The sequence below is a fragment of the Boleophthalmus pectinirostris genome, unplaced genomic scaffold (genome assembly GCF_026225935.1).
Source record: "Boleophthalmus pectinirostris isolate CB_2022bp ecotype Guang Dong unplaced genomic scaffold, ASM2622593v1 HiC_scaffold_8, whole genome shotgun sequence".
Taxonomy (NCBI): domain Eukaryota; kingdom Metazoa; phylum Chordata; class Actinopteri; order Gobiiformes; family Gobiidae; genus Boleophthalmus; species Boleophthalmus pectinirostris.
The window spans coordinates 4,982,082-5,002,575 of NW_026571515.1; the positions used below are offsets into that span (position 1 = coordinate 4,982,082).

General features: G+C 39.8%; 1 protein-coding gene across 1 annotated transcript in view; it reads left to right on the forward strand.

The window, feature by feature from the left end:
• Positions 1-20,494, forward strand: part of LOC110165247 (nucleolar protein 4-like) — a 451,198-nt gene that overhangs the window by 247,583 nt on the left and 183,121 nt on the right. Inside the window, 1 exon segment of the mRNA XM_055165659.1 lies at positions 14,108-14,249. Within this exon segment, the coding sequence (XP_055021634.1) occupies positions 14,108-14,249 (142 nt within the window).

A 20,494-nucleotide genomic window follows, 5' to 3' on the forward strand; every position in this document is an offset into this window, starting at 1 on the left:
TCGTGTCCTGAAAAACGTTTGTGTAGCTCTTGGAAATAAAGTAAGTTTTCATAATAAGCAGAAGTGACCTGTCCAGGAGTAATTTGGCGACCAGTGCGTCAGTCTTTAGATGGGAGGAGGTGTTTCTACTGAGGAGCTGTGGAGGAGGAAGGTGGTGTCACACATGCACAACATTTGAAAAAGGACTGTCGCTGTATTTCTTTTCCCTTAAAAAATCCTCTATACAACCTTTAAGTTTTACGCTGCACAGTGTTTCTTCATCTTCTGTTTTAGCAGTGAGACGACACATTGAACTTTCTTAGGACACGCGTCATCTTCAACGTGAGTGATGTTTGTTGCGTTCATTTGGTCAGAACTCAGTCGTGACGGGTGAGCACCTGCACTTATGATAAATGAATCAGTTACTTATTGGACCTCTTCAGTCAGTTCCTACTTGGAATCAAATATGGGTACCTCGATGAGGAGTACGCCACTGGTTTGTTTCTTTGGAGACGGTATTGAGTTGCCTGGAAGGTTTTACAGTATTAAAGAGGGAATCCAAGGGAGGATATCACACCTCTTACTCACGTAGGCTGTCAAAGCAGGTATTTAAATGTTAAATAAGGTTTCAGTTTTGTTTTTACCGCTCTTAGTCTCCTCCCCTCGCTCCCCGTTTAGAGCTCTATCGCACAATGGCATGTTTTTGGTGAGAACACGACGTAAAGTGAAGAAAGTCAGCTCTTTGTTAAAGGTTGCAGCGACAGTCCTTGTGCGCAGAATTACTGTTGAAGTTTCCTGTCTAGAAGTAATTCAGCGTTTTTCAATCGCTTCTCCAAGATCACCTCAGTAAAAGACTTTCTTTTGCTCGATTCTCATCCGCCGTCGCAGTGCGAAATGCGAGGTTCGAAAAAGCCTCTAAGAACCACAGTAATTACGAATCTCAATCAGAACATCATCTTTGTCGTTACAGCTTCATTTATCACTAATTCAATAAAGTCTTTTAATTGCACTTTGAATTTAAATAACACTAATTGATCTAAATTAGGAGTTTAATCACATCATTTCATTTGTCAGCTCCCATTTGTTTTCCTATAGATCAAAGATATAATTTAATCTTGTATTTCTTTACGTTAAATAACATGTATCTGGTTATTCCAGATAAAGAAACAGCATCTTCATGAAGAAACGCTTTTGTTGGACTTTCCACCAAAATGTTACACAACGCATCTTTAAGCAGGGTTCAAATAGGGCTCAAAAGAGATCACTAGATTGCTCAAACATGCATGGATGACATATAAAACCTCTTCAGGTGTGTTTTTGATGAGGAAACAACATTATAACCTGGTAAAAAGTTGATTTTTAAGTATAATACCCCCTCTTTAAAACTACTAGTACCATATTTATCAGAGTATAAGTCGCACCAGCAAAAAAACACATAATCACAAAGAAAAAAACATATATAAGTCGCACTTTTTGGGGGGAAATTTATTTTATAAAATCAAAGACCAGGAACCAACATTTTATTTTGAAAGTCAAGTTCTAGTAAAAACAATAATGTCACATATGAACAGTTCTTCAGATAAACTATAAAATAAACAAAAGAACATAACAAGTTTACCAAACTCTCCATCTCACTCCAAATCACTAAATCCATTCGATTCTTCATCCTCGGTGTCACTTCTGAGCAACACCGTGACTTCCGAAGGTAAACAGAGCGCCGCTTCCTCTTCTGTGTCGCTGTCGTCAGACTCAGCATCAGTTCCAGTTAGAATTATTCTGGTCTTTCTGAATCCCGACAGGATGGTTTCGGTGTCACTGAAGTCCAGACTTTGTCCGTCCATCCAGTGACTCCAGGAAAGTTTCATGGTGCATCCTCCCGGTGTCACAAGTTTCTCTCTCACTCCAAACTTTCTTTCTGCTGCTCGATTGTCGTTTTCAGCTGCAGATTTCACGACTTGCAGTTTGTAATCCGCAGAATCTGATTTTGTTTTTAGAGGCATTTGTGTTCAGTCTTCTCAGTCGTCTTTATAAGTTTGTTTAAATGTTAAAATTTTCATGGTGCGATCGACTGACATGATACAGACAGGACAGAGGCTCTTTCTGCAGGAGACATGCGCAGTAGAGCCAAGTGACAGTGGTGCAGGAGGAACAGGAGCAGCAGATCCTGACACACAAGACTAGAGAACAGAAGAGGGATCAAAACGCAAACGCCGCACGCAACAAATACAAATGTGACAACGCAACAAAAAAAAGCCACAACGGAAATGACCGCGGGACTCGATTTTAATGCAAACGCCGCAACACAAACGCAAATGCCGCAACACATTAAAAAGCCACAACGGAAGCGACCGCGGGACTCTATTTTCCGACGGACCGATAAAGCGGCGAGTGAAGAAGAAGAACTACAACATGAAACGAATAATGATAAAACAATAAATTACTTTTACTTATGTTTCCAACTTCTCCGTTCCTGTACTTTTCACGTTGTAGTTCTTCTTCTTCACTTGCCGCTCGATCGGTCCGTCGGAAAATAGAGTCCCGCGGTCACTTCCGTTGTGGCTTTTTAATGTGTTGTGACTTTTGAATGTGTTGTGACTTTTTAATGTGTTGTGGCATTTGCGTTTGTGTTGTGGCGTTTGTATTTGTTGTGGCGTTTGCATTAAAATAGAGTCCCGCAGTCATTTCCGTATTCGTTTTTTGTTGTGTGTCGTGGCTTTTTAATGTGTTGCGGCTTTTTAATGTGTTGCGTCATTTGCGTTTTTGCTGTGGCATTTGCATTGTGGTGTTTGTATTTGTTGTGGCGTTTGCATTAAAATAGAGTCCCGCAGTCATTTCCGTATTAGTTTTTTTGTGTGTGTTGTGGCTTTTTTAAATGTGTCGCGGCTTTTTAATGTGTTTTGACTTTTTAATGTGTTGTGGCTTTTTAATGTGTTATGGCTTTTTAATGTGTTATGGCATTTGCGTTTGTGTTGTGGCATTTTGCATTGTGGCGTTTGTATTTGTTGCGGTGTTTGCATTAAAACAGAGTCCTGCGGTCATTTCCGTTGTGGCTTTTTTTTGTTGCGTTGTGGCTTTTTTTGGTGTGTTGTGGCTTTTTGTTGTGTCGTGGCTTTTTAATGTGTTGCGGCTTTTCAATGCGTTGCGTCATTTGCGTTTGTGCTGTAGCGTTTGTATTTGTTGTGGCGTTTTGCATTAAAATCGAGTCCCGCGGTTATTTCCGTTGTTGCTTTTTTTGGTGTGTTGTGGCTTTTTTTTGTTGTGTTGCCACATTTGTATTTGTTGCGGCTTTTGCGTTTGTTGCGACCCCTCTCGGCTTCCGTACTAGAGCCTCTCCACGCTTCACTCTCAATATTTTAATATACAAGTCGCAGGAAACACCCAAACCGTGAAAAAAAAAAAAGTGCGACTCATACATTTTTCTTTCAAGTCCAGTAATAACAGAATAAAATCTCAAAGTCGACTTGTTTTAATCACACTTAGAATAATATCGATTACGTTAAGTGTGAAAGCGTGTTATGAGCACATGTTGAGTCAGCTCTGCGGAGCGGCGGCGCTCCGTTCTGGGCGGCTCCGGAGGCGAGCAGCTCTGGAGGCTGGCTGCCCACCGAGGAGGAGGCTAATGCGCTGTGACGAGTCCCCACTAACTCCCGCTCTAATGGACAGATATGGGTCAGCGCTGCCGGATCCGCGCCGCCAGATCCGCGCTGCCCGGCCTAATGCTAGCTCTGTTTTTTTTTTTTTTTTTTTTTTTTTTTGGTCTTAAAATGGAAACGGAAAACTCGCCCGCAGGGATTCACCTTTTAAACTCTGCTCTGGGGGGAGCCTAAGCGGAGAGCCCGGTCACAGTCGGGCTAATGAGGAGCCGCCAGCGCTGGGACGGTTTTTAAATGTTTTTTACTACTAATTTATTTATTTAGCGGCACATTCTAAAATCTGAAAACCTAAACTAAACACGCGCTTTTCTTTAACATTTTCTTTAACATCACAGTGATCATAAACTATAAATTTTGTGTCTTCTTTAACATTATTATTAGTTTGTACGACCATAAACAAAAACTTAAAAATCCTTACACGTTTTCATTCTCATTGTGGTTTATTTTGATATTTCATGGTGATGTCTGATCATCTTTCAATTATGGATGTTTCATTGTGTTTTAATCCATGTTTGAATCAAAAGAATTTAATCCATGGTGTTTTAATTTAATTTTTCTCTCTCTCTAAATATATATATATATTTTTTTATGCACAATGATAATGTGTTCATAAGGTGGAGGCTTTAATATTTCGCCCTATTGGGTTTTTTTTGCCTCGTCCGGCACCTACTTTTTATCTAGTCTGTTTCTTTTTATTGTCATGTTATATGTGCAAAAATAAATAAATACATAAAAATAAATAAATCAATTTTGTACAATCATAAACGATAAACTTGTGTGCCTTCGTTAACATTATTATTAGTTTGTATCTTTAAAAAAATGAAGGCAAGAACTAAGAAAAAAAGTGATTGTGTTTCTGGTCGAGGAGTTAGTTTATGGAATAAACTGAGTGATGATTAAAAAAATAAAAGGAACAATGTAGATACCTTTAAAAAAAAAAAAAAAAAAAAAAGAGTATAAAGTGTTATGTTTTTGAAAGATATAGAGCTCTGGAATGAATGAATTAATATTAAATTTTGTTAGTTTTAATTTATAGTTTGTCTCTTATATTTATTGTAAATCGCAAAATTGTAAACACAAACTTATTTATACGCTGCTTTTCTTTCTTGGAATCTCATTTTTGAATAGGGTTTGGTGTTACAAGTACTTTTTTATTTCAGCCTAAACCCTTTCGGTCACGATCCATGGGGTTGTGTCTATGTTTTGTTTTGTTTTGTAGAGCTGCAAAATGACCGAATAAACTACTACTACTATTAAAATGTATTTATTTAATGGAAACAGAGCATGTTAATGGACAAACATGACACAGCATGAATGTAAACAAACCGGATTGTAGCCTGAGCCTCATTTCCCATCATTATTGCACATTATTGAATTATGAAATGTTAACTCTTTCCACTAGGAATGTAACAATATCCAAATCTCTCGATACGATATTATCACGATATACATCTCATAGTACGATATTTATTGCGATATTTTGAAGAGGCCGATATAATTGTAGATAGAATGCTTTTTTGCTTTTAAAATACCCTATTTATTTATTTAGCGCCACATTCGAAAATCTGAAAACCACCAATTCACTAACGAAACACACGCTTTTCTTTAACATTTACTTTAACATCACAACGATCATAAACTATACATTTCGTTCCTTCTTTATGGTCGTACAAACTAATAATAATGATAAATGAAAACAAAAACAAAAAAAATCCTTACATTTTGTATGTGTTTGTGTTTACAATTTTGTGATTTACAATAAATATAAGACACAAACTATAAATTAAAACTAACAAAATTTAATATTAATTCATTCATTCCACAGCTCTATATCTTTCAAAAACATAACACTTTATACTCTTTTTTTTTTTTTTTTTTTAAAGGTGTCTAAATTGTTCCTTTATTTTTTTAATCATCACTCAGTTTATTCCATAAACTAACTCCTCGACCAGAAACACAATCACTTTTTTTCTTAGTTCTTGCCTTCATTTTTTTAAAGATACAAACTAATAATAATGTTAACGAAGGCACACAAGTTTATCGTTTATGATTGTACAAAATTGATTTATTTATTTTTATTTATTTATTTATTTTTGCACATATAACATGACAATAAAAAGAAACAGACTAGATAAAAAGTAGGTGCCGGACGAGGCAAAAAAAACCCAATAGGGCAAAATATTAAAGCCTCCACCTTATGAACACATAAAAAATTTAACATTATCATTGTGCATAAAAAAAAAATATATATATATATATTTAGAGAGAGAGAAAAATTGAATTAAAACACCATGGATTAAATTCTTTTGATTCAAACATGGATTAAAACACAATGAAACATCACCATGAAATATCAAAATAAACCACAATGAGAATGAAAACGTGTAAGGATTTTTAAGTTTTTGTTTATGGTCGTACAAACTAATAATAATGTTAAAGAAGACACAAAATTTATAGTTTATGATCACTGTGATGTTAAAGAAAATGTTAAAGAAAAGCGCGTGATTTTGTACAATCATTATTATTAGTTTGTATCTTTAAAAAAATGAAGGCAAGAACTAAGAATAAAAGTGATTGTGTTTCTGTTCGAGGAGTTCGTTTATGGAACAATCTGAGTGATGATTAAAGAAAAAGAAAGTAGCACTGTAGAAGCCTTTAAAAAAAGAAAGGGTATAAAGAGTATAAATGTTATGTTTTTGAAAGATTTAGAGCTCTGGAATGACTGAATTAATATTACATTTTGTTTGTTTTAATTTATATTTTGTCTCTTATATTTACAGTAAGTTGTAAATTGTAAACACAAACTTGCTGTTCATACGCTGCTTTTTTTTTCTTCTTTGAATCCTGTCATTTTTTAATAGGGTTTGTCGTTACTTTTTTACTTCAGCCTAAATTTTCGGTCACGATCCCTGGGGTTGTGTCTATGTTTTGTTTTGTTTTGTAGAGCTGCAAAATGAACGAAATAAACTACTACTGCTACTAAAATATATTTATTTGATTGAAACAGAGCATGTTAATACACAAACATGACACAACGTGAATGTAAACACACTGACTGTAACTTAAGCCTCATTTTCCGTCATTATTACTCCACTTATTGCACAGTTCCCACTGAAATATGAAATGTTAACTCTTGTAACGATATCCAAATCTCTCGGTACGATATTTATTGCGAAATTTTGGAATGGCTGACATAATTGTAGATATGACACTTTTTTGCTTTTAAAATAACTTGAAAAAATTTTGGTCTGAATTATTTACATCATAATCCCAAGAATTAAAGTAAAAAACATATTTCTTCATGTTGTTTGCGCTGAAATGAATCATGGGAAATGTAGTTCCCGATGTTCATTAATTGTCGCTACTATAAAACGACGCATTTAAGCAAAGGAACTTGTGATTCGAGATACTGTGATGGTCCACGATATAATTGTGAGACTTTTAACGATACGATATCACGATATTTCCACTCACCTTACGGATTGAGATGATAGTTTTTTAACATTCAGAATCCTGTCAGAACAGAACAGACTCATGAGAACTTCACAGAACGCTGTAGTTGCCTGAAAGAGACACTAAAAGTGAATGACTTTTCAAAAACTTTCATTGAATTTACTAAATTTTGTGACTTTTTTCAAGCTTGAAAAATTTTAAATTTTTAATTTCCATGACCATGGGGAAACCTGAGATGATTTTACAGTTCTTTATTATTATATTATGTATATTCAGCTTTTTAAAAAAAATCATTTTAACACATTGCTCAAACTATAATTACAATAAATCCAGTTGTACAGTTTTATTGCCTCTTTTGTTGAATGGTTTTAAGAAAAAATTGAATTGCCTTTTTTCTGGCAGATATTTCAATTTTGATTTCATCCACGATAAAAAAAAAAAAAAAAAAAAGTTTCAGTGCACATGAACATTTGCATACATCACAGAAACTTATCTGACGCTGGACCGTAAAGCCCAATTTAAAGTGCAGCATCAAAGATTCTGCGTCGACATGCTCCTCTGAAATTTTTTTAACGAAACAACGCAGACGTCAGGGGAAGCGACGCGAGCAATAAGAGCTGTGACTGGTTTTCTCTACCACCGCTCTACTGACATTTCCTCTTCTTCTTTTTTTTTTTGCATAAACTATAAGCAATAAGAAGCTGATGCGGTTCAGCTTCTGTCAGACTGACACGACGGAAATTTAGTTTGCAAAAAAACCCTAGCCAGTCTGGTGCCACCTAGTGCCTCTGCTCAATTTCATTTCTCTCCAGTGACTAGATCAGGAATCAGAATCAGAATTCACTAGACAGTTTGCAGGAACCCTGGAAGTGTGAGTTCGGGCATCAGCCAATCAGCGAAGAGCCAGATATTCAGTGTTGACAACGATTCTCGAGATCGAAGATTTAAAGCCGGAATGAAGAGAATGTTTGTTGAATTTTATCAAGTTGAAAGACGTTATTGCACTTCTCCCTACGGGATTTGGCGCATTACATACGTCACGACCAAACAGCAGCGATTGGTTAAATAAAAAAAGTACCTGCCTACTGTCGAGCGAACGAATCCTAATGCTGCGAGGTCAGACGGTTTCCACAAAGTGAAACCGTCTGACCTCGTAGGTTAAAAAAACGCGGCTTTGACACTTCCCAAAATCGTGTTTTCTGAGATTGCGATTTTCGGTCCAAAGTGATAGATCGTTTAGCCCTTCTCTACCGACATTTATTCATGATCTCCACCTGAATATTTGGTCTTTTTGACACTTTCTGATGTAGAATTGTGTGTTTATGTATGTATATGTGTGTCTGTTTGTGTTTTAAACCTTTATTTAACCAGGAAAACACCCCGTGGAGTGTCTGCATGTGTGTTTGCATGTCTGTATGTCTGTGTATGTTTGTGTTTGTGTGTTTTTATGTCTGCGTGCGGGCCCCTGGGGACCGGGAGAAGCCAGGCGTTTCATGTTTACACTGTTCAGATGCCACAGACAAACGGCTTCGTGACACAACTGCACGACGCCTTCGCTCTGAACTTAAAGCGCCGTGAATGAGAAACACACTCAGAGATTCTCCGGATCGTTTGAACGGGTCCGTGTCGAGTTTTTGCGTCGACCTGTCACGATAATTACGACATCAACTTATCATTCACTGTCACGATCGCTCTGTTTTGGGGATTTTGTATCAGCGGTGAACATTATTTCCATTTCTCTTGTTTTTTATCTGTACTTCAGCTCCTTATCAAAATGTGTTCACATGACAAGCCTCATTTTGAGTTGTATTTTGTGTGTGAGCGAACTATTTTTCAGTCTCGTTTTCTTTCAGAGTGACGGCAGTAATGACGCACACTCACTTTGACTTGGTTGGTTGTTTGTTTTTTCATTGGATTATTTCAAATGTACATCAAATATAATACAAATTCTACAGTATCAAAATTTTAAACACCAAACTCATCAATCTCAGCTAAAACGAGGTATAAATTATAAATTTCATTCTGAACTGTAAGAGAATTTTTAAAAACTTTTTGGAAAAAAAAAAAAAAAAGTCTGTATTATTATCTAAAATATGATTCAAAAACAAATTACTAAAAACTGATACAGACTTTTCCACTGCTTGTGATCGTTTCTCTTCACTAGTTTTGCAGAGTTTTGTTAAAGCCGATGCCGTCAGTTGACTGGAAATGACCTCATATAATTTCCACAAAAATAACAATTAATCATTTTAGAAATAAACTTGTACAAATGAAAATTATGACAGCACAAACCAAATATAAAGTTTTCAATTCGACAGGCTGGCGCCACCTAGTGCCTTTGCTCAATTTCATTTCTCTCCAGCGACTAGGTCAGGAGTCAGAATACACTACACACAAGAACCCGGCAGTTGTAGAGACACTGGCCAATCAGCTGTGAGCTGTGAAGTCATGACGTCAAACTCGTTGCGTCGTGTCTGTGTCCCTTTTGTGGAACAGCACAACAGTAAACAAAGCGTCGAGATGGACGTAGACGAAGGTCTACGAGGTCAGACAGGTTCTACGAAGTGAAACCAGCTGATAAATCAGGCTACTGGATGACTTCTTTGGCCGAAAATAAAACCGCTGATATCTTAAGAACGAGAATCGCACAAACAAAACTTTTTGCAGCACAAATGAAGCAGACACGATTGACCTCGTTTTGGGCCATTTTAGAGCATTTTTAAGAAGCTCTAACTCAAACTAAAGCAGCACGAAACGGCACAAACGGAGAACCAACGACTGACAAAATTTTTGTGTAGGTTTGTATTTGATGGGGCCAATTTCACGGTTGCAATGAGTCAGTGTAAAGTTTTCCATAATCCTTCTCCTCCATCTAGGTAACGGTGCAGTAGACACGTAAAGTTATTTAAGTTGGTTTTTGACGTAAAGTGCAGCAAATGTAGAAAACATAAGTCAAATTTAAGCGCGTGACAGTCCATTTGTAATTCAAGTATATTTTTTATTAATAATTATAGTCATAAATTTTTATTTAAAAAATTACAGGCACCGAAAAAAGAACCGTTTAAGAACCAGTATCGAAAAGCAAGTATCGTTAAAGTACTGGCATCGAAAAAATCTAACGGTACCGAGCCTTAGTGATGCCACAAAATGATCGGCTGTGATTGGACCGTCCTGAATAATCTTTTTTGTCACTTTATGGTTCAGTTCCAGACTTTTCTGTGTTGGAACAAAGTCTGTACGGCTGCAAGATCAGTCACGACCAAATCGAAATCAAAACGTGAATGGACTTTGATTAGACTCTTTTTTTTTTATATTTATCAAACCTTAACCCGGTGTCACAAAGTATATAAACAAAACCCACCTCAGTATTTCCAAACGACATTGACTCGTACGGACAAAGGATTTTTCTCTTTGCACAATTCAATATTTAAATACACGTCGGAAGGAAAAAGCTGTTTTTGCCGTGACGCTGGAGAAACACTTGAACCTCTCGTTGACCCGTGTGTAGTGAAGGATTACTGCAGGTGTCGAGTGTTCTTCTGGTTCTTCTGACTGAGCGTCGCTCGTGCGCGGAGACCGGGGTTTGTTGTTTAGTGTCGTAGGTCGGGGCTCGTTCGTGTGTCTGATCTGTGCCATTGCTGCTGTGAAATGAAACGACTCAAACGGTGGACGGTAACGGACGTTTATTTTTCTTGGTTTGTGTGTGTTTCTGTCTCTTTTTGAATCTCTTTGTTCCTCGCTCTGTCCTTCTCCTTCCGACTCACCGCTGTGCCGCTGCCGGGGCTCAAACCTTGTTCCGACAGACCGACATCCCGACAACCCTCCCATCCGACGATTTTTGATGTCGCCATTCTGACAATCGACTCATAGTTTAGAGCGTCACCTTTTTTGACTCGTATACACCGCTTGGACCGTGTCTCTAAACCAGGACTGAACCAGGTCTAAACCAGGACTAAACCAAGTCTAAACCAGGACTAAACCAGGTCTAAACCAGGACTAAACCAGTCTAAACCAGGACTAAACCAGGTCTAAAACCAGGACTAAACCAGGACTAAACCAGGACTAAACCAGGACTAAACCAGGACTAAACCAGGACTAAACCAGGACTAAACCAGGACTAAACCAGAGCTAAAGCGGGACTAATGCAGGACTAAAATCTGGACTAAAACCAGGATGTAAACTAAAACCAGATCTAAACGGAGCGTAAACCAGGACTAAACCAGAACTAAAGCGGGACTAAAACCAGGACTAAACCAGAAGTAAAACCTGAAGTAAACCAGGTCTATACCAAGTCTAAACCAGGACTAAACCAAGTTTAAACCAGGACTAAAACCAGGACTAAACTCAGCCTAAACCAGGACTGAACCAGAACTAAACCAGGACTAAAACCAGATCTAAACGGAGCCTAAACCAGGACTAAACCAGGATTAAACCAAGTCTAAACCAGGTCTAAAACCAAGTCTAAAACCAGGTCTAAACTAGGACTAAAACCAGGTCTAAAACCAGGTCTAAACTAGGACTAAAACCAGGACTAAACCAGGACTATACCAGGACTATACCAGGACTAAACCAGGAATAAACCAGAGCTAAAGCGGGACTAATGCAGGACTAAAATCTGGACTAAAACCAGGACTAAACCAGGTCTAAACCAGGACTAAACCAGGTCCTGCAGTTGTAGTAGTAGTAGCAGTACCAGTACCAGTAGTAATAGTAACAGTACCAGTACCAGTACCAGTACCAGTAACAGTATAGTAGTATCAGTATCAGTATCAGTATCAGTATCAGTGTTGACTGTGTCCTCTGTCTGTCTGTTTGTGTTCAGAGTTTATTAACGCGCTCAGTTTTGCTCTTGTGCTTCTTCGATCACATTGATTTGGAGATAAATGTTTGAATGAGAAACAGCGACTGTTAATCTGCCTCACAATCCTCTGTGTACTGACAAATACTGCCAAGTACTGCTGCGTACTTCTGTGTACTGCCGCTACTTTACGGTTTGTGGTAGTCGGTAGTAATAAAATTGTGAAACGAGCCTGTAATTAAAGAAAACTGTTCTTCACTTGGTCCGTTTATGACTTCACAACAAACATGAGTCAGTACAGTCACATTTTCTTTGTGTTTTGGTCGTTTTTAAGCAGCTTTTCTGTATTTTATCTAAACAAATGACAGTTTATGGCTCTTTTTACTGTTGGCAGGGATCAGATTGGTCAAAAATAGGGACACCTGGGTCATTTCTTCTATAAAACTGGGACAAATCAATAGTTTTGTGTAAATCTGCTGGGACAGGGGACACAGACTCAAAACTGGGACGTCTGGTCTAAACATCTGACACACTGAGCCGGATCAGATTTGTGCTCGGATGAATTTGTAGGAGTTGGCAAATCCATGTGTCATTCGTTCATTCGTTTTTCAATATAAAACTAAAAATAAGAAAACGAAAAAACAACAGTTTTCTTCATTATTTGTCTCCAAAACCAAAATGAAAAAAACAGATGATGATTTGTTTTTTTTTCAGTTTTTGATTTTGTTTAAATGAAGAATGGAAAAAATGGATAACGTAACGTGACTAACGTGACTGCGATGCCGGACTTTTGCGCTGCATACGGACTGAACCAGGACTGATCCAGGTCCAGGACCAGACCGGGACCAGAGCAGAACCAGAGCTTTGACTCCGAGCTTTGACTCCGAGCCTCCGCAGGGTCCGAGTCTCAGTCCTGGTCTCAGTCTCGGTCTTGTCCTGGTCTGGTCCTGGCCTGATTCCGGCCTCGTCTTGGTCTCAGTCCCAGTCTGTTCCCGGTCTGGTCCCAGCCTGGTCCTGGTCTGGTTCTGGTCTGGTGTCAGTCTTGGTCTCAGTCCCGCTCTGGTCCCGGTCTGGTCTCGGTCTCAGTCCTGCTCTGGTCCCGGTCTGGTCCCGGTCTGGTCTCTGGTCCCGGTCTGGTCCCGGTCTGGTCTCAGTCTTGGTCTGGTCCCGGTCTCAGTTCTAATCTCAGTCTCGGCCTGGTCCCGGTCTGGTCCTGGTCTGGTCTCAGTCTCAGTCCCAGTCTGGTCCCGGTCTGGTCTCGGTCTCAGTCCTGCTCTGGTCCCGGTCTGGTCCCGGTCTGGTCCCGGTCTGGTCTCGGTCTCAGTCCTGCTCGGTCCCGGTCTGGTCCCGGTCTGGTCTCAGTCTTGGTCTGGTCTCGGTATCAGTTCTAATCTCAGTCTCTGCCTGGTCCCGGTCTGGTCCTGGTCTGGTCTCGGTCTCAGTCCTGGTCTGGTCCCGGTCTGGTCCTGGTCTGGTCTGGTCTCGGTCTCGGTCTCAGTCCCAGTCTGGTCATGGTCTGGTCCCGGTCTGGTCACGGTCTGGTCCTGGTCTGGTCTCAGTCTTGGTCTGGTCTCGGTCTCAGTTCTAATCTCAGTCTCTGCCTGGTCCCGGTCTGGTCCTGGTCTGGTCTCGGTCTCAGTCCCAGTCTGGTCATGGTCTGGTCCCGGACCTGGATCAGTCCTGGTTCAGTCTGTATGTGGTGCAAAAGTCCGACATCACAGTCACAGACGTCACGTAAACGGGAAACAGTCGTTATCCGTTTTTTTTTTCCATTTTTCATTTAAACACAAAATCAAAAACTGAAAAAAATGAATCATCTGTTTTTTCATTTTGGTTTTGGAGACAAATAACGAAGAAAACTGTTGTTTTTTTTTATTTTCTTATTTTTGGTTTTATATTGAAAAACAAATGAACAAATGAAACACCAGATCGTTCCGTCGTTGGAGCCTTTTTCCATCGGATTAATGTGAACGAACTCTGCATCCACAACGAAAACAACTCGAATAAGAACTAAAGTGGACGAGACCTGAGAGGCAGGGGGCGCTCTGGGGCAGTTCTCAGAGTGGATCTTGTTTCCTGCGACTGTTTCTCACGTTCTGTTAAATCAGCTCTTTCGTTTAGTCCCGAGACTCGACCGTTGTTTTCGTACCAAACGAAACAACACGAACTAACCCAGAGACCCTTGTGTTTCCTCGTCTCACCCTGCGCTTTGTTTTCCTTTCAGGATGACAGTTCAGTGAGCAGTGAGGAGGAGGAGGCAGACATGAGCGAGCCCACATGGCTGACAGCGGACAGGGGCCCCGGGTCCGACCTGAGCCCCGGGAGCCGCACGGGGGACCGGAGGAGACACAGCAAGGACGACGACGGTAGGAGCTCTCGCCCATGTTGCGATCGTGAACATGGTGTATGCATATGGTGTTTCTTTTCAGTGTGTGCGTTTATTTCTTGGAACGTTTGGTCACTGCTGAAGATATTTTACGAGGTCAAAGTTCTCTTAGTGTTTTGTTCGCTGTAAAAGATCCCGTGTCTCATGTTGACGATGATGATTTAGACATTTTTTGTGGAATTTTACTGTGTGATTTTTAGCACAGGGCAGCCAGAACTTTATTTACATCTAGACAACTTTTTTTTGGCTTTTGTTGTGGTAAAATCCTCTGATGGAAGTAGAGACGTTGGGTATTTCATCAGTCGCTTAAAGGTTGTGTGGAACAAGACTTAATCCAAAGAACTAAGAGTTAAAAGTGTTAGAACTGTTATTTCTTCTTGTCGTCTGCACTGAAATGGAGCAAAGGATCATGGATCATGTAGTTCCTTCTTTCTTTGCAGCATCGTAACTCTTCATTTAAGTCAGGGGTGTCAAACTCATTTTGGTCCGGGGGCCGTATTCAACCGACTTTGATCTCAAAGTGTCCGGATCAGAAAACTCATGTCATATAAACCCCAAAAATAACAATAAGTTCAAATATTTGTGCAGAGAAACACAAATCTATTACAGAAATCTTTTTTAATTGATGAACTCTTTCTTTTACAAAATATTATAATATTATGAACAACCTGAAACTTTAAGAAAAATACAATTTCAACACAAAGTTTTAACATGAACTTGTATAAAATTAACTTGTAGAAATAGGAATAAGTAAATTTTTGTTGTAAAATCCTGCACTCGGCTCCACTTTTCTCATGTTGGACATTTTTCTGATGAGGGTGTCACGGTCAACAGTCAAAACGATCGTCCTTTAAGAGCGTTTGGAAAGAGACAAGTCTTCATTTGTGCTGCTCTGGTGGGAGGGGCCACGTACAGAGACGCTGGAGACGCTGCTGTGATAAACACCACAGAAAATTAACAAGATTTTCATAGAAAATATAATTAAAATATTTTTGTAGAAAATCAGCCGAGGGCCAGATTAAAGGTCTTGGAGGGCCGGATCTGGCCCCCGGGCCGCATGTTTGACACCTGTGATTTAAGCAAAGAGGCTTGTAGTTCGATATTTTGCGATGTTCCACGATGTTAATGTGAGAACTTTGACGATACGACATCACGATATTTCGATTATTGTTACATCCATAGTCAGTGTTGGGAGTGTTACTTTTAAAATGTAATCCCCTACAGATTACAGATTACATACACCAAAATGTAGTTTGTAACGTAATCCATTAAATTACTTAAAATGACTAATGTAATCTGATTACTTTGGATTACTTGATATTGTCATGTTTTTTTAAACTACATGAATGTAACAACCACATCCTGAAAATTCTTGTTTGTTTTCTTCAAATTGTCTGAGTCCAAGTCTCCATGAATAAGAAACTAGAGAAACAAAGACCAGGAGATCTGAAGATCAGAGGTTTTGTCTGTTAAAAGACAAAAACAATCAGTCTTTCCTTAAACATATTAAAAAATATTATTGATAGAGAAATAATTTTTTATATGAGATCAACTTAAATTATGTCGACCTACTGTTAGGTGTCATGTTGTTTAGTCCTGGTTTAGTCCTGATTTTAGACCTGGTTTAGTCCTGGTGTTAGTCCTGGTTTAGTCCTGATTTTAGACCTGGTTTAGACCAGGTCTAGACCAGGTCTTTAGTTCTAGATTAGTCCTGGTTTAGTCCTAGTTTAAACCTGGTTCAGTCCTGCTTTAGTCCTGGTTTAGTCCTGGTGTTAGTCCTGGTTTAGTCCTGGTTTAGTTCTGGTTTAGTCCTGGTGTTAGTCCTGGTTTAGTCCTGGGTTAGTCCTGGTTTAGTCCTGGTTTAGTCCTGGTGTTAGTCCTGGTGTTAGTCCTGGTTTAGTCCTGGTGTTAGTTCTGGTTTAGTTCTGGTTTAGTCCTGGTTTAGTTCTGGTTTAGTTCTGGTTTAGTTGGTTTAGTTCCTGGTTTAGTCCTGGTTTAGTTCCTGGTTTAGTCCTGGTTTAGTCCTGGTTTAGTCCTGGTTTAGTCCTGGTTTAGTTGGTTTAGGGTTAGTTAGAGGGAGAGCGCGGTTTACGCGAGAAAACAGGTTCCACACGCGGCGCACGAGACGTCGGTGTCCACGCAGTAACTACAGAAGGAAACGAGGTCCACAGGTTCTCAGGTTGATGATGATGAAGGTGTTTGTGTGTTTGTGTGTGTTTGTGTGTGTGTGTGTGTTTGTGTGTGTGTGTTTGTGTGTGTGTGTGTTTGTGTGTGTGTTGTGTGTTGTGTGTGTTTGTGTGTGTGTGTGTGTGTGTGTGTGTGTTGTGTGTTTGTGTGTGTGTGTGTGTGGTATATGACAGTGGTGCAGATATTATGAGTCTATGCAGGTTGTTTTCACCAGTGCCAGTAGCTCCTGTTTCATATTTAACTTGTAGGCGATTTTATATTTGTTATATATATATATATATATATATATATATATATATATATATATATATATATATATATATATATATATATATATATTATATATTTATCTCACATCAGGAGAAGAATTTCTAAGATACAAATGTGTTTTTACCAGTTCACTGCTGCTTCCACTGTGTGACTGACACCAACTTTAACATGACGTTTACATCGCTCTTACTGTCACGTTCTGTTTGAGTTTCCGGTGATGAGTGGAATTACTGAAATAAAAACATAAATAAATGGGATGTAGCACAAAATGTGAAAACAGGAAAATACCGCCTTGTAATCCACTTATTTCAACAAAGTAACTGTAATCCAATTACCACTCACTGAAACAGTAACTGTAACTGAATACAGTTACTCATCATTTGTACTCTGATTACATAACTCTGGTACATGTAATCTGTTACTCCCCAACACTGTCCGTAGTAATATTACATGAAAAAAAGTACGACCCGTTTAAATTTATGTAAAGTTACGACCAAGCGAATCTGGTTTGTGCTTTTACCTTTTTTTATTTAGTTCCGTTTCTCTTTCCAACTTTCAGCCAATCCTTGAGCGAACCAAACTTTTCTCGTCGCTGTTGTTTGTTTTGCTTTGGAGCCTTTTTACTTTTTCTTCCCGTTGCCATGACGACGCACCGTAACTCTCCGCCGGGTCTCATTTGGTCCTTTCAGAGACCTTTTTGTTGAATTTCCCTGCATTTCCGTCGTTGGGTTTAGCCCCGGGAGTCTTTAGAAACGTCGGTGCGGCGGCGTGTTTCTGAGTGTCAGAGCCGCCGTGCACCTTTTATTTGTCTTGTCCTTCAAACATGTTCATAACCTTTGTGAGGTTTTTTTTCCCTCCATTTAGTTTGGAGCGAGGCTGTCATTTTAGCGCATTTCCGCCCGGTACCTGCCACTCTCCTGTCTGCTCTCTTTTCACTCCATCCCTCCATCCCTGCGTCCCTCTCCTCCTCCTCCTCCTCTGTGTTTGGAACAGTTCTGCCAGCTGTCACCTTCATCACTCCATCTTTTTCTTTTTGTCTCTCTCTTTCTCCCTCTTTCTCTTTCCCCGTCTTTCTTTCTCTCTGTATTTCTTTCTCCCTTTTTCGTTTCCTCTTTCTTTCTCTCTCTCTCCTACTCTCTTTTTCTCTCTCTGTCTTTCTTTCTCTCTCTTTCTCCCGCTCCCTGTGTCTTTCTTTCTCTCTGTCTCTCCCCCTCTGTGTTTCTCCCTCTGTCTTTCTCCTCTTTCTCTCTTTTTCTGTCTGTTTTTCTTCCTCCTTGTCTTTCTCCCTCTCTCTCTCTCTTTCTCTCTGTCTTTCTCCCTCTCTCTTTCTCTCTCTCTGTCCTTTTCTCTTCCTCTCTCTGTCTTTCACTCTCTCTTTCTCTCTGTCTGTCTTTCTCTTTCTCCCTCTCGTCTGCTCTCTCTATCTCTCTCTCTCTGTCTTTCTCCTCTTTCTCTCTCTTTTTCTCTTTCTGTCTGTTTTTCCCTCTCTCTTTCACTGTCTTTCTTTCTCTCTGTATTTCTTTCTCCCTCTTTCTCTCTCTTTGTCTTTCTCCCTTTTCCCCTCTCTGTCTTTCTCTGTTTCTCTCTCTCTGTCTTTCTTCCACCCTCTTTCTCACTCTCTCACTTGCTCTCTGTGTCTTTCTCCCACTCTTTCTTTATCTCTCTCTCTTTCTTCCTCTTCCTCTCTTTCTCTCCATTCTCCTCGATGTCTCGGCCACTTCATTACTCCTTTTTGCGCTCTCTCTTTCTTTCTTTTCTCTCTATCTCTTTCTCTCTCTCCCTTCTGTCCAACTTTCATGACCACTTCCTCACTCTTTCTCCCTCTTTCACTCTTTTCCCCCTCTTTCTCTCTCTCTTTCTCCATTTGTCTCTTTCTCTCTCTTCATTTTTCCAGCTTTCCTGGCCACATCATCTATACTTTTCTCTCTCTCTTTCTTCCTCTTTTTCTCTCGCTTTTTTTCTCTTTCTCTGTCTCTCGTTCTTTCTTTTCTCCCTCTTTCTCTGTCAGCTGTCATGGTATTTTTCTTCACCTCTGTCTCCCTCACTCGGCTCTATTTTTCAGTGTTTTATATGTGGTATCGAAACGGTATCGAAAGATCTGGTATCGGCACATCCCCACCACCACCACCACCGCTCCCTCCCTCTCTTTCCTTCTCTCTTCTCCTTCTCTCTCTTCTCTTCCTGTCAATCTCTTTCCGTCTCTTTCTACTTCTCTTCTGGTTTATCTCTGTATTCCCCACATTTTCTTTCCCATCTTCCATCACCCACCCGTCCCCCCTCTCTCTCTCTTTCTCTCTCTCTCTCTCTCTCTCTCTCTTTCTCTTTCTCTCTCTGTTTCTCTCTCTCCGTGCGTCCCTCTCTCCGTTCTGAAAGCGTTGTTCCTGTGGCGAGCGGCGTCTTCCTTTGATGGCGTCCGTATTGTTTTCTAACTCGGCGGGGAGATCGGCAATTACCGGAGCAGTAACAAGTGTGCGGCACAACTGCACAGATCTGCAGCTCCATCACCGATAAAGAGAGAGTGTGTGTGTGTGTGTGTGTGTGTGTGTGTGTGTGTGTGTGTGTGTGTGTGTGTGTGTGTGTGTGTGTGTGTGTGTGTGTGTGTGTGTGTGTGTGTGTGTGTGTGTATACATACAGTGTATTTATGCGTGCACTTGTTCATGACATTGAGTGTGTATTCATGCACATCAATAACCCGGTTATGATCGGCTTTTTTGAGTATCCCGGGTTTCTTGATGGTGCATGTAAACCGCTTGTGGCATAGTAAACGCAGTATCCCGGTTACTGCAACATAAAGTTGAGTCGCATGCGTCCAAAAGACACTTTCCAGCCTTTCACCACAACAGTAGTGACATAAATAAATTGACCAACATAAATAAAGTGACCAAACGAGTGAAATGACTGTAAAATAAAGAGCTGCGCTAAACCTGCACACGTACGACCTGCACTCGTGTGACGCTGAAAAGCTAAAACATGAACTATCTCCTGTACAACACACACACAGAACACACTCACCATCATCAGCACCTCTTCTGTCACAGAAATAACACACATAATCCACAGAGTCGTGTCATTTAGTCCAAAAGAAACTGATCGCATCAGCGGCGCAAGGAGCGAGTTGTTTTTATCGCCGCTAACAGTTTATGCTAATTAGCCAAACGGTCTTAAGTTTCGTTTCTGTAAAACATAAACAAATGTGATCAGAGCTGAATTATCTGATCAAACGGGCTGATGTGTCTATAGTGTTTATGGTTTATATGTTGTAAAGTTGAGTTTATTTATGCAGAAGATTTTAATGAAGAATCTGCACAGTGGATTGTGGGAGATCTCGTAGCTCCTTAGCTTCTTATGCTAAAGGAGCTCACGGTTTGTATTTTTCCTGGTTTATGAAATTGATTTAAGTTAATTTTTGCGCCTGCGCATTTGTAAGATTATGTCAAGAAACCGGGATACTCCATTTGATCATGTACACGCGGATATGAGTGTCCCGGTTTCTCAGTGCACATGTAAACACAGTAACACGAATACTGACATAACCGGGATATGGCTAATAACCGGGATACTGATGTGCATGTAACACACTCACTGTGTGTTCTGAAATCCGGGTGTTTCCCAGATCCTCGGCCTCTGAATCACTTCAGAGCTCCGCCAAGTTCCAGTTCCCCCAGAGCTTCACGTCCTCTGCGCTCCACTCTTCCGTCACAAATTTGGATATTTTTAGTTTATTTTACTAAATAATTTTGTTGCAGCTACAGTTTTGTTGTTTCTTCA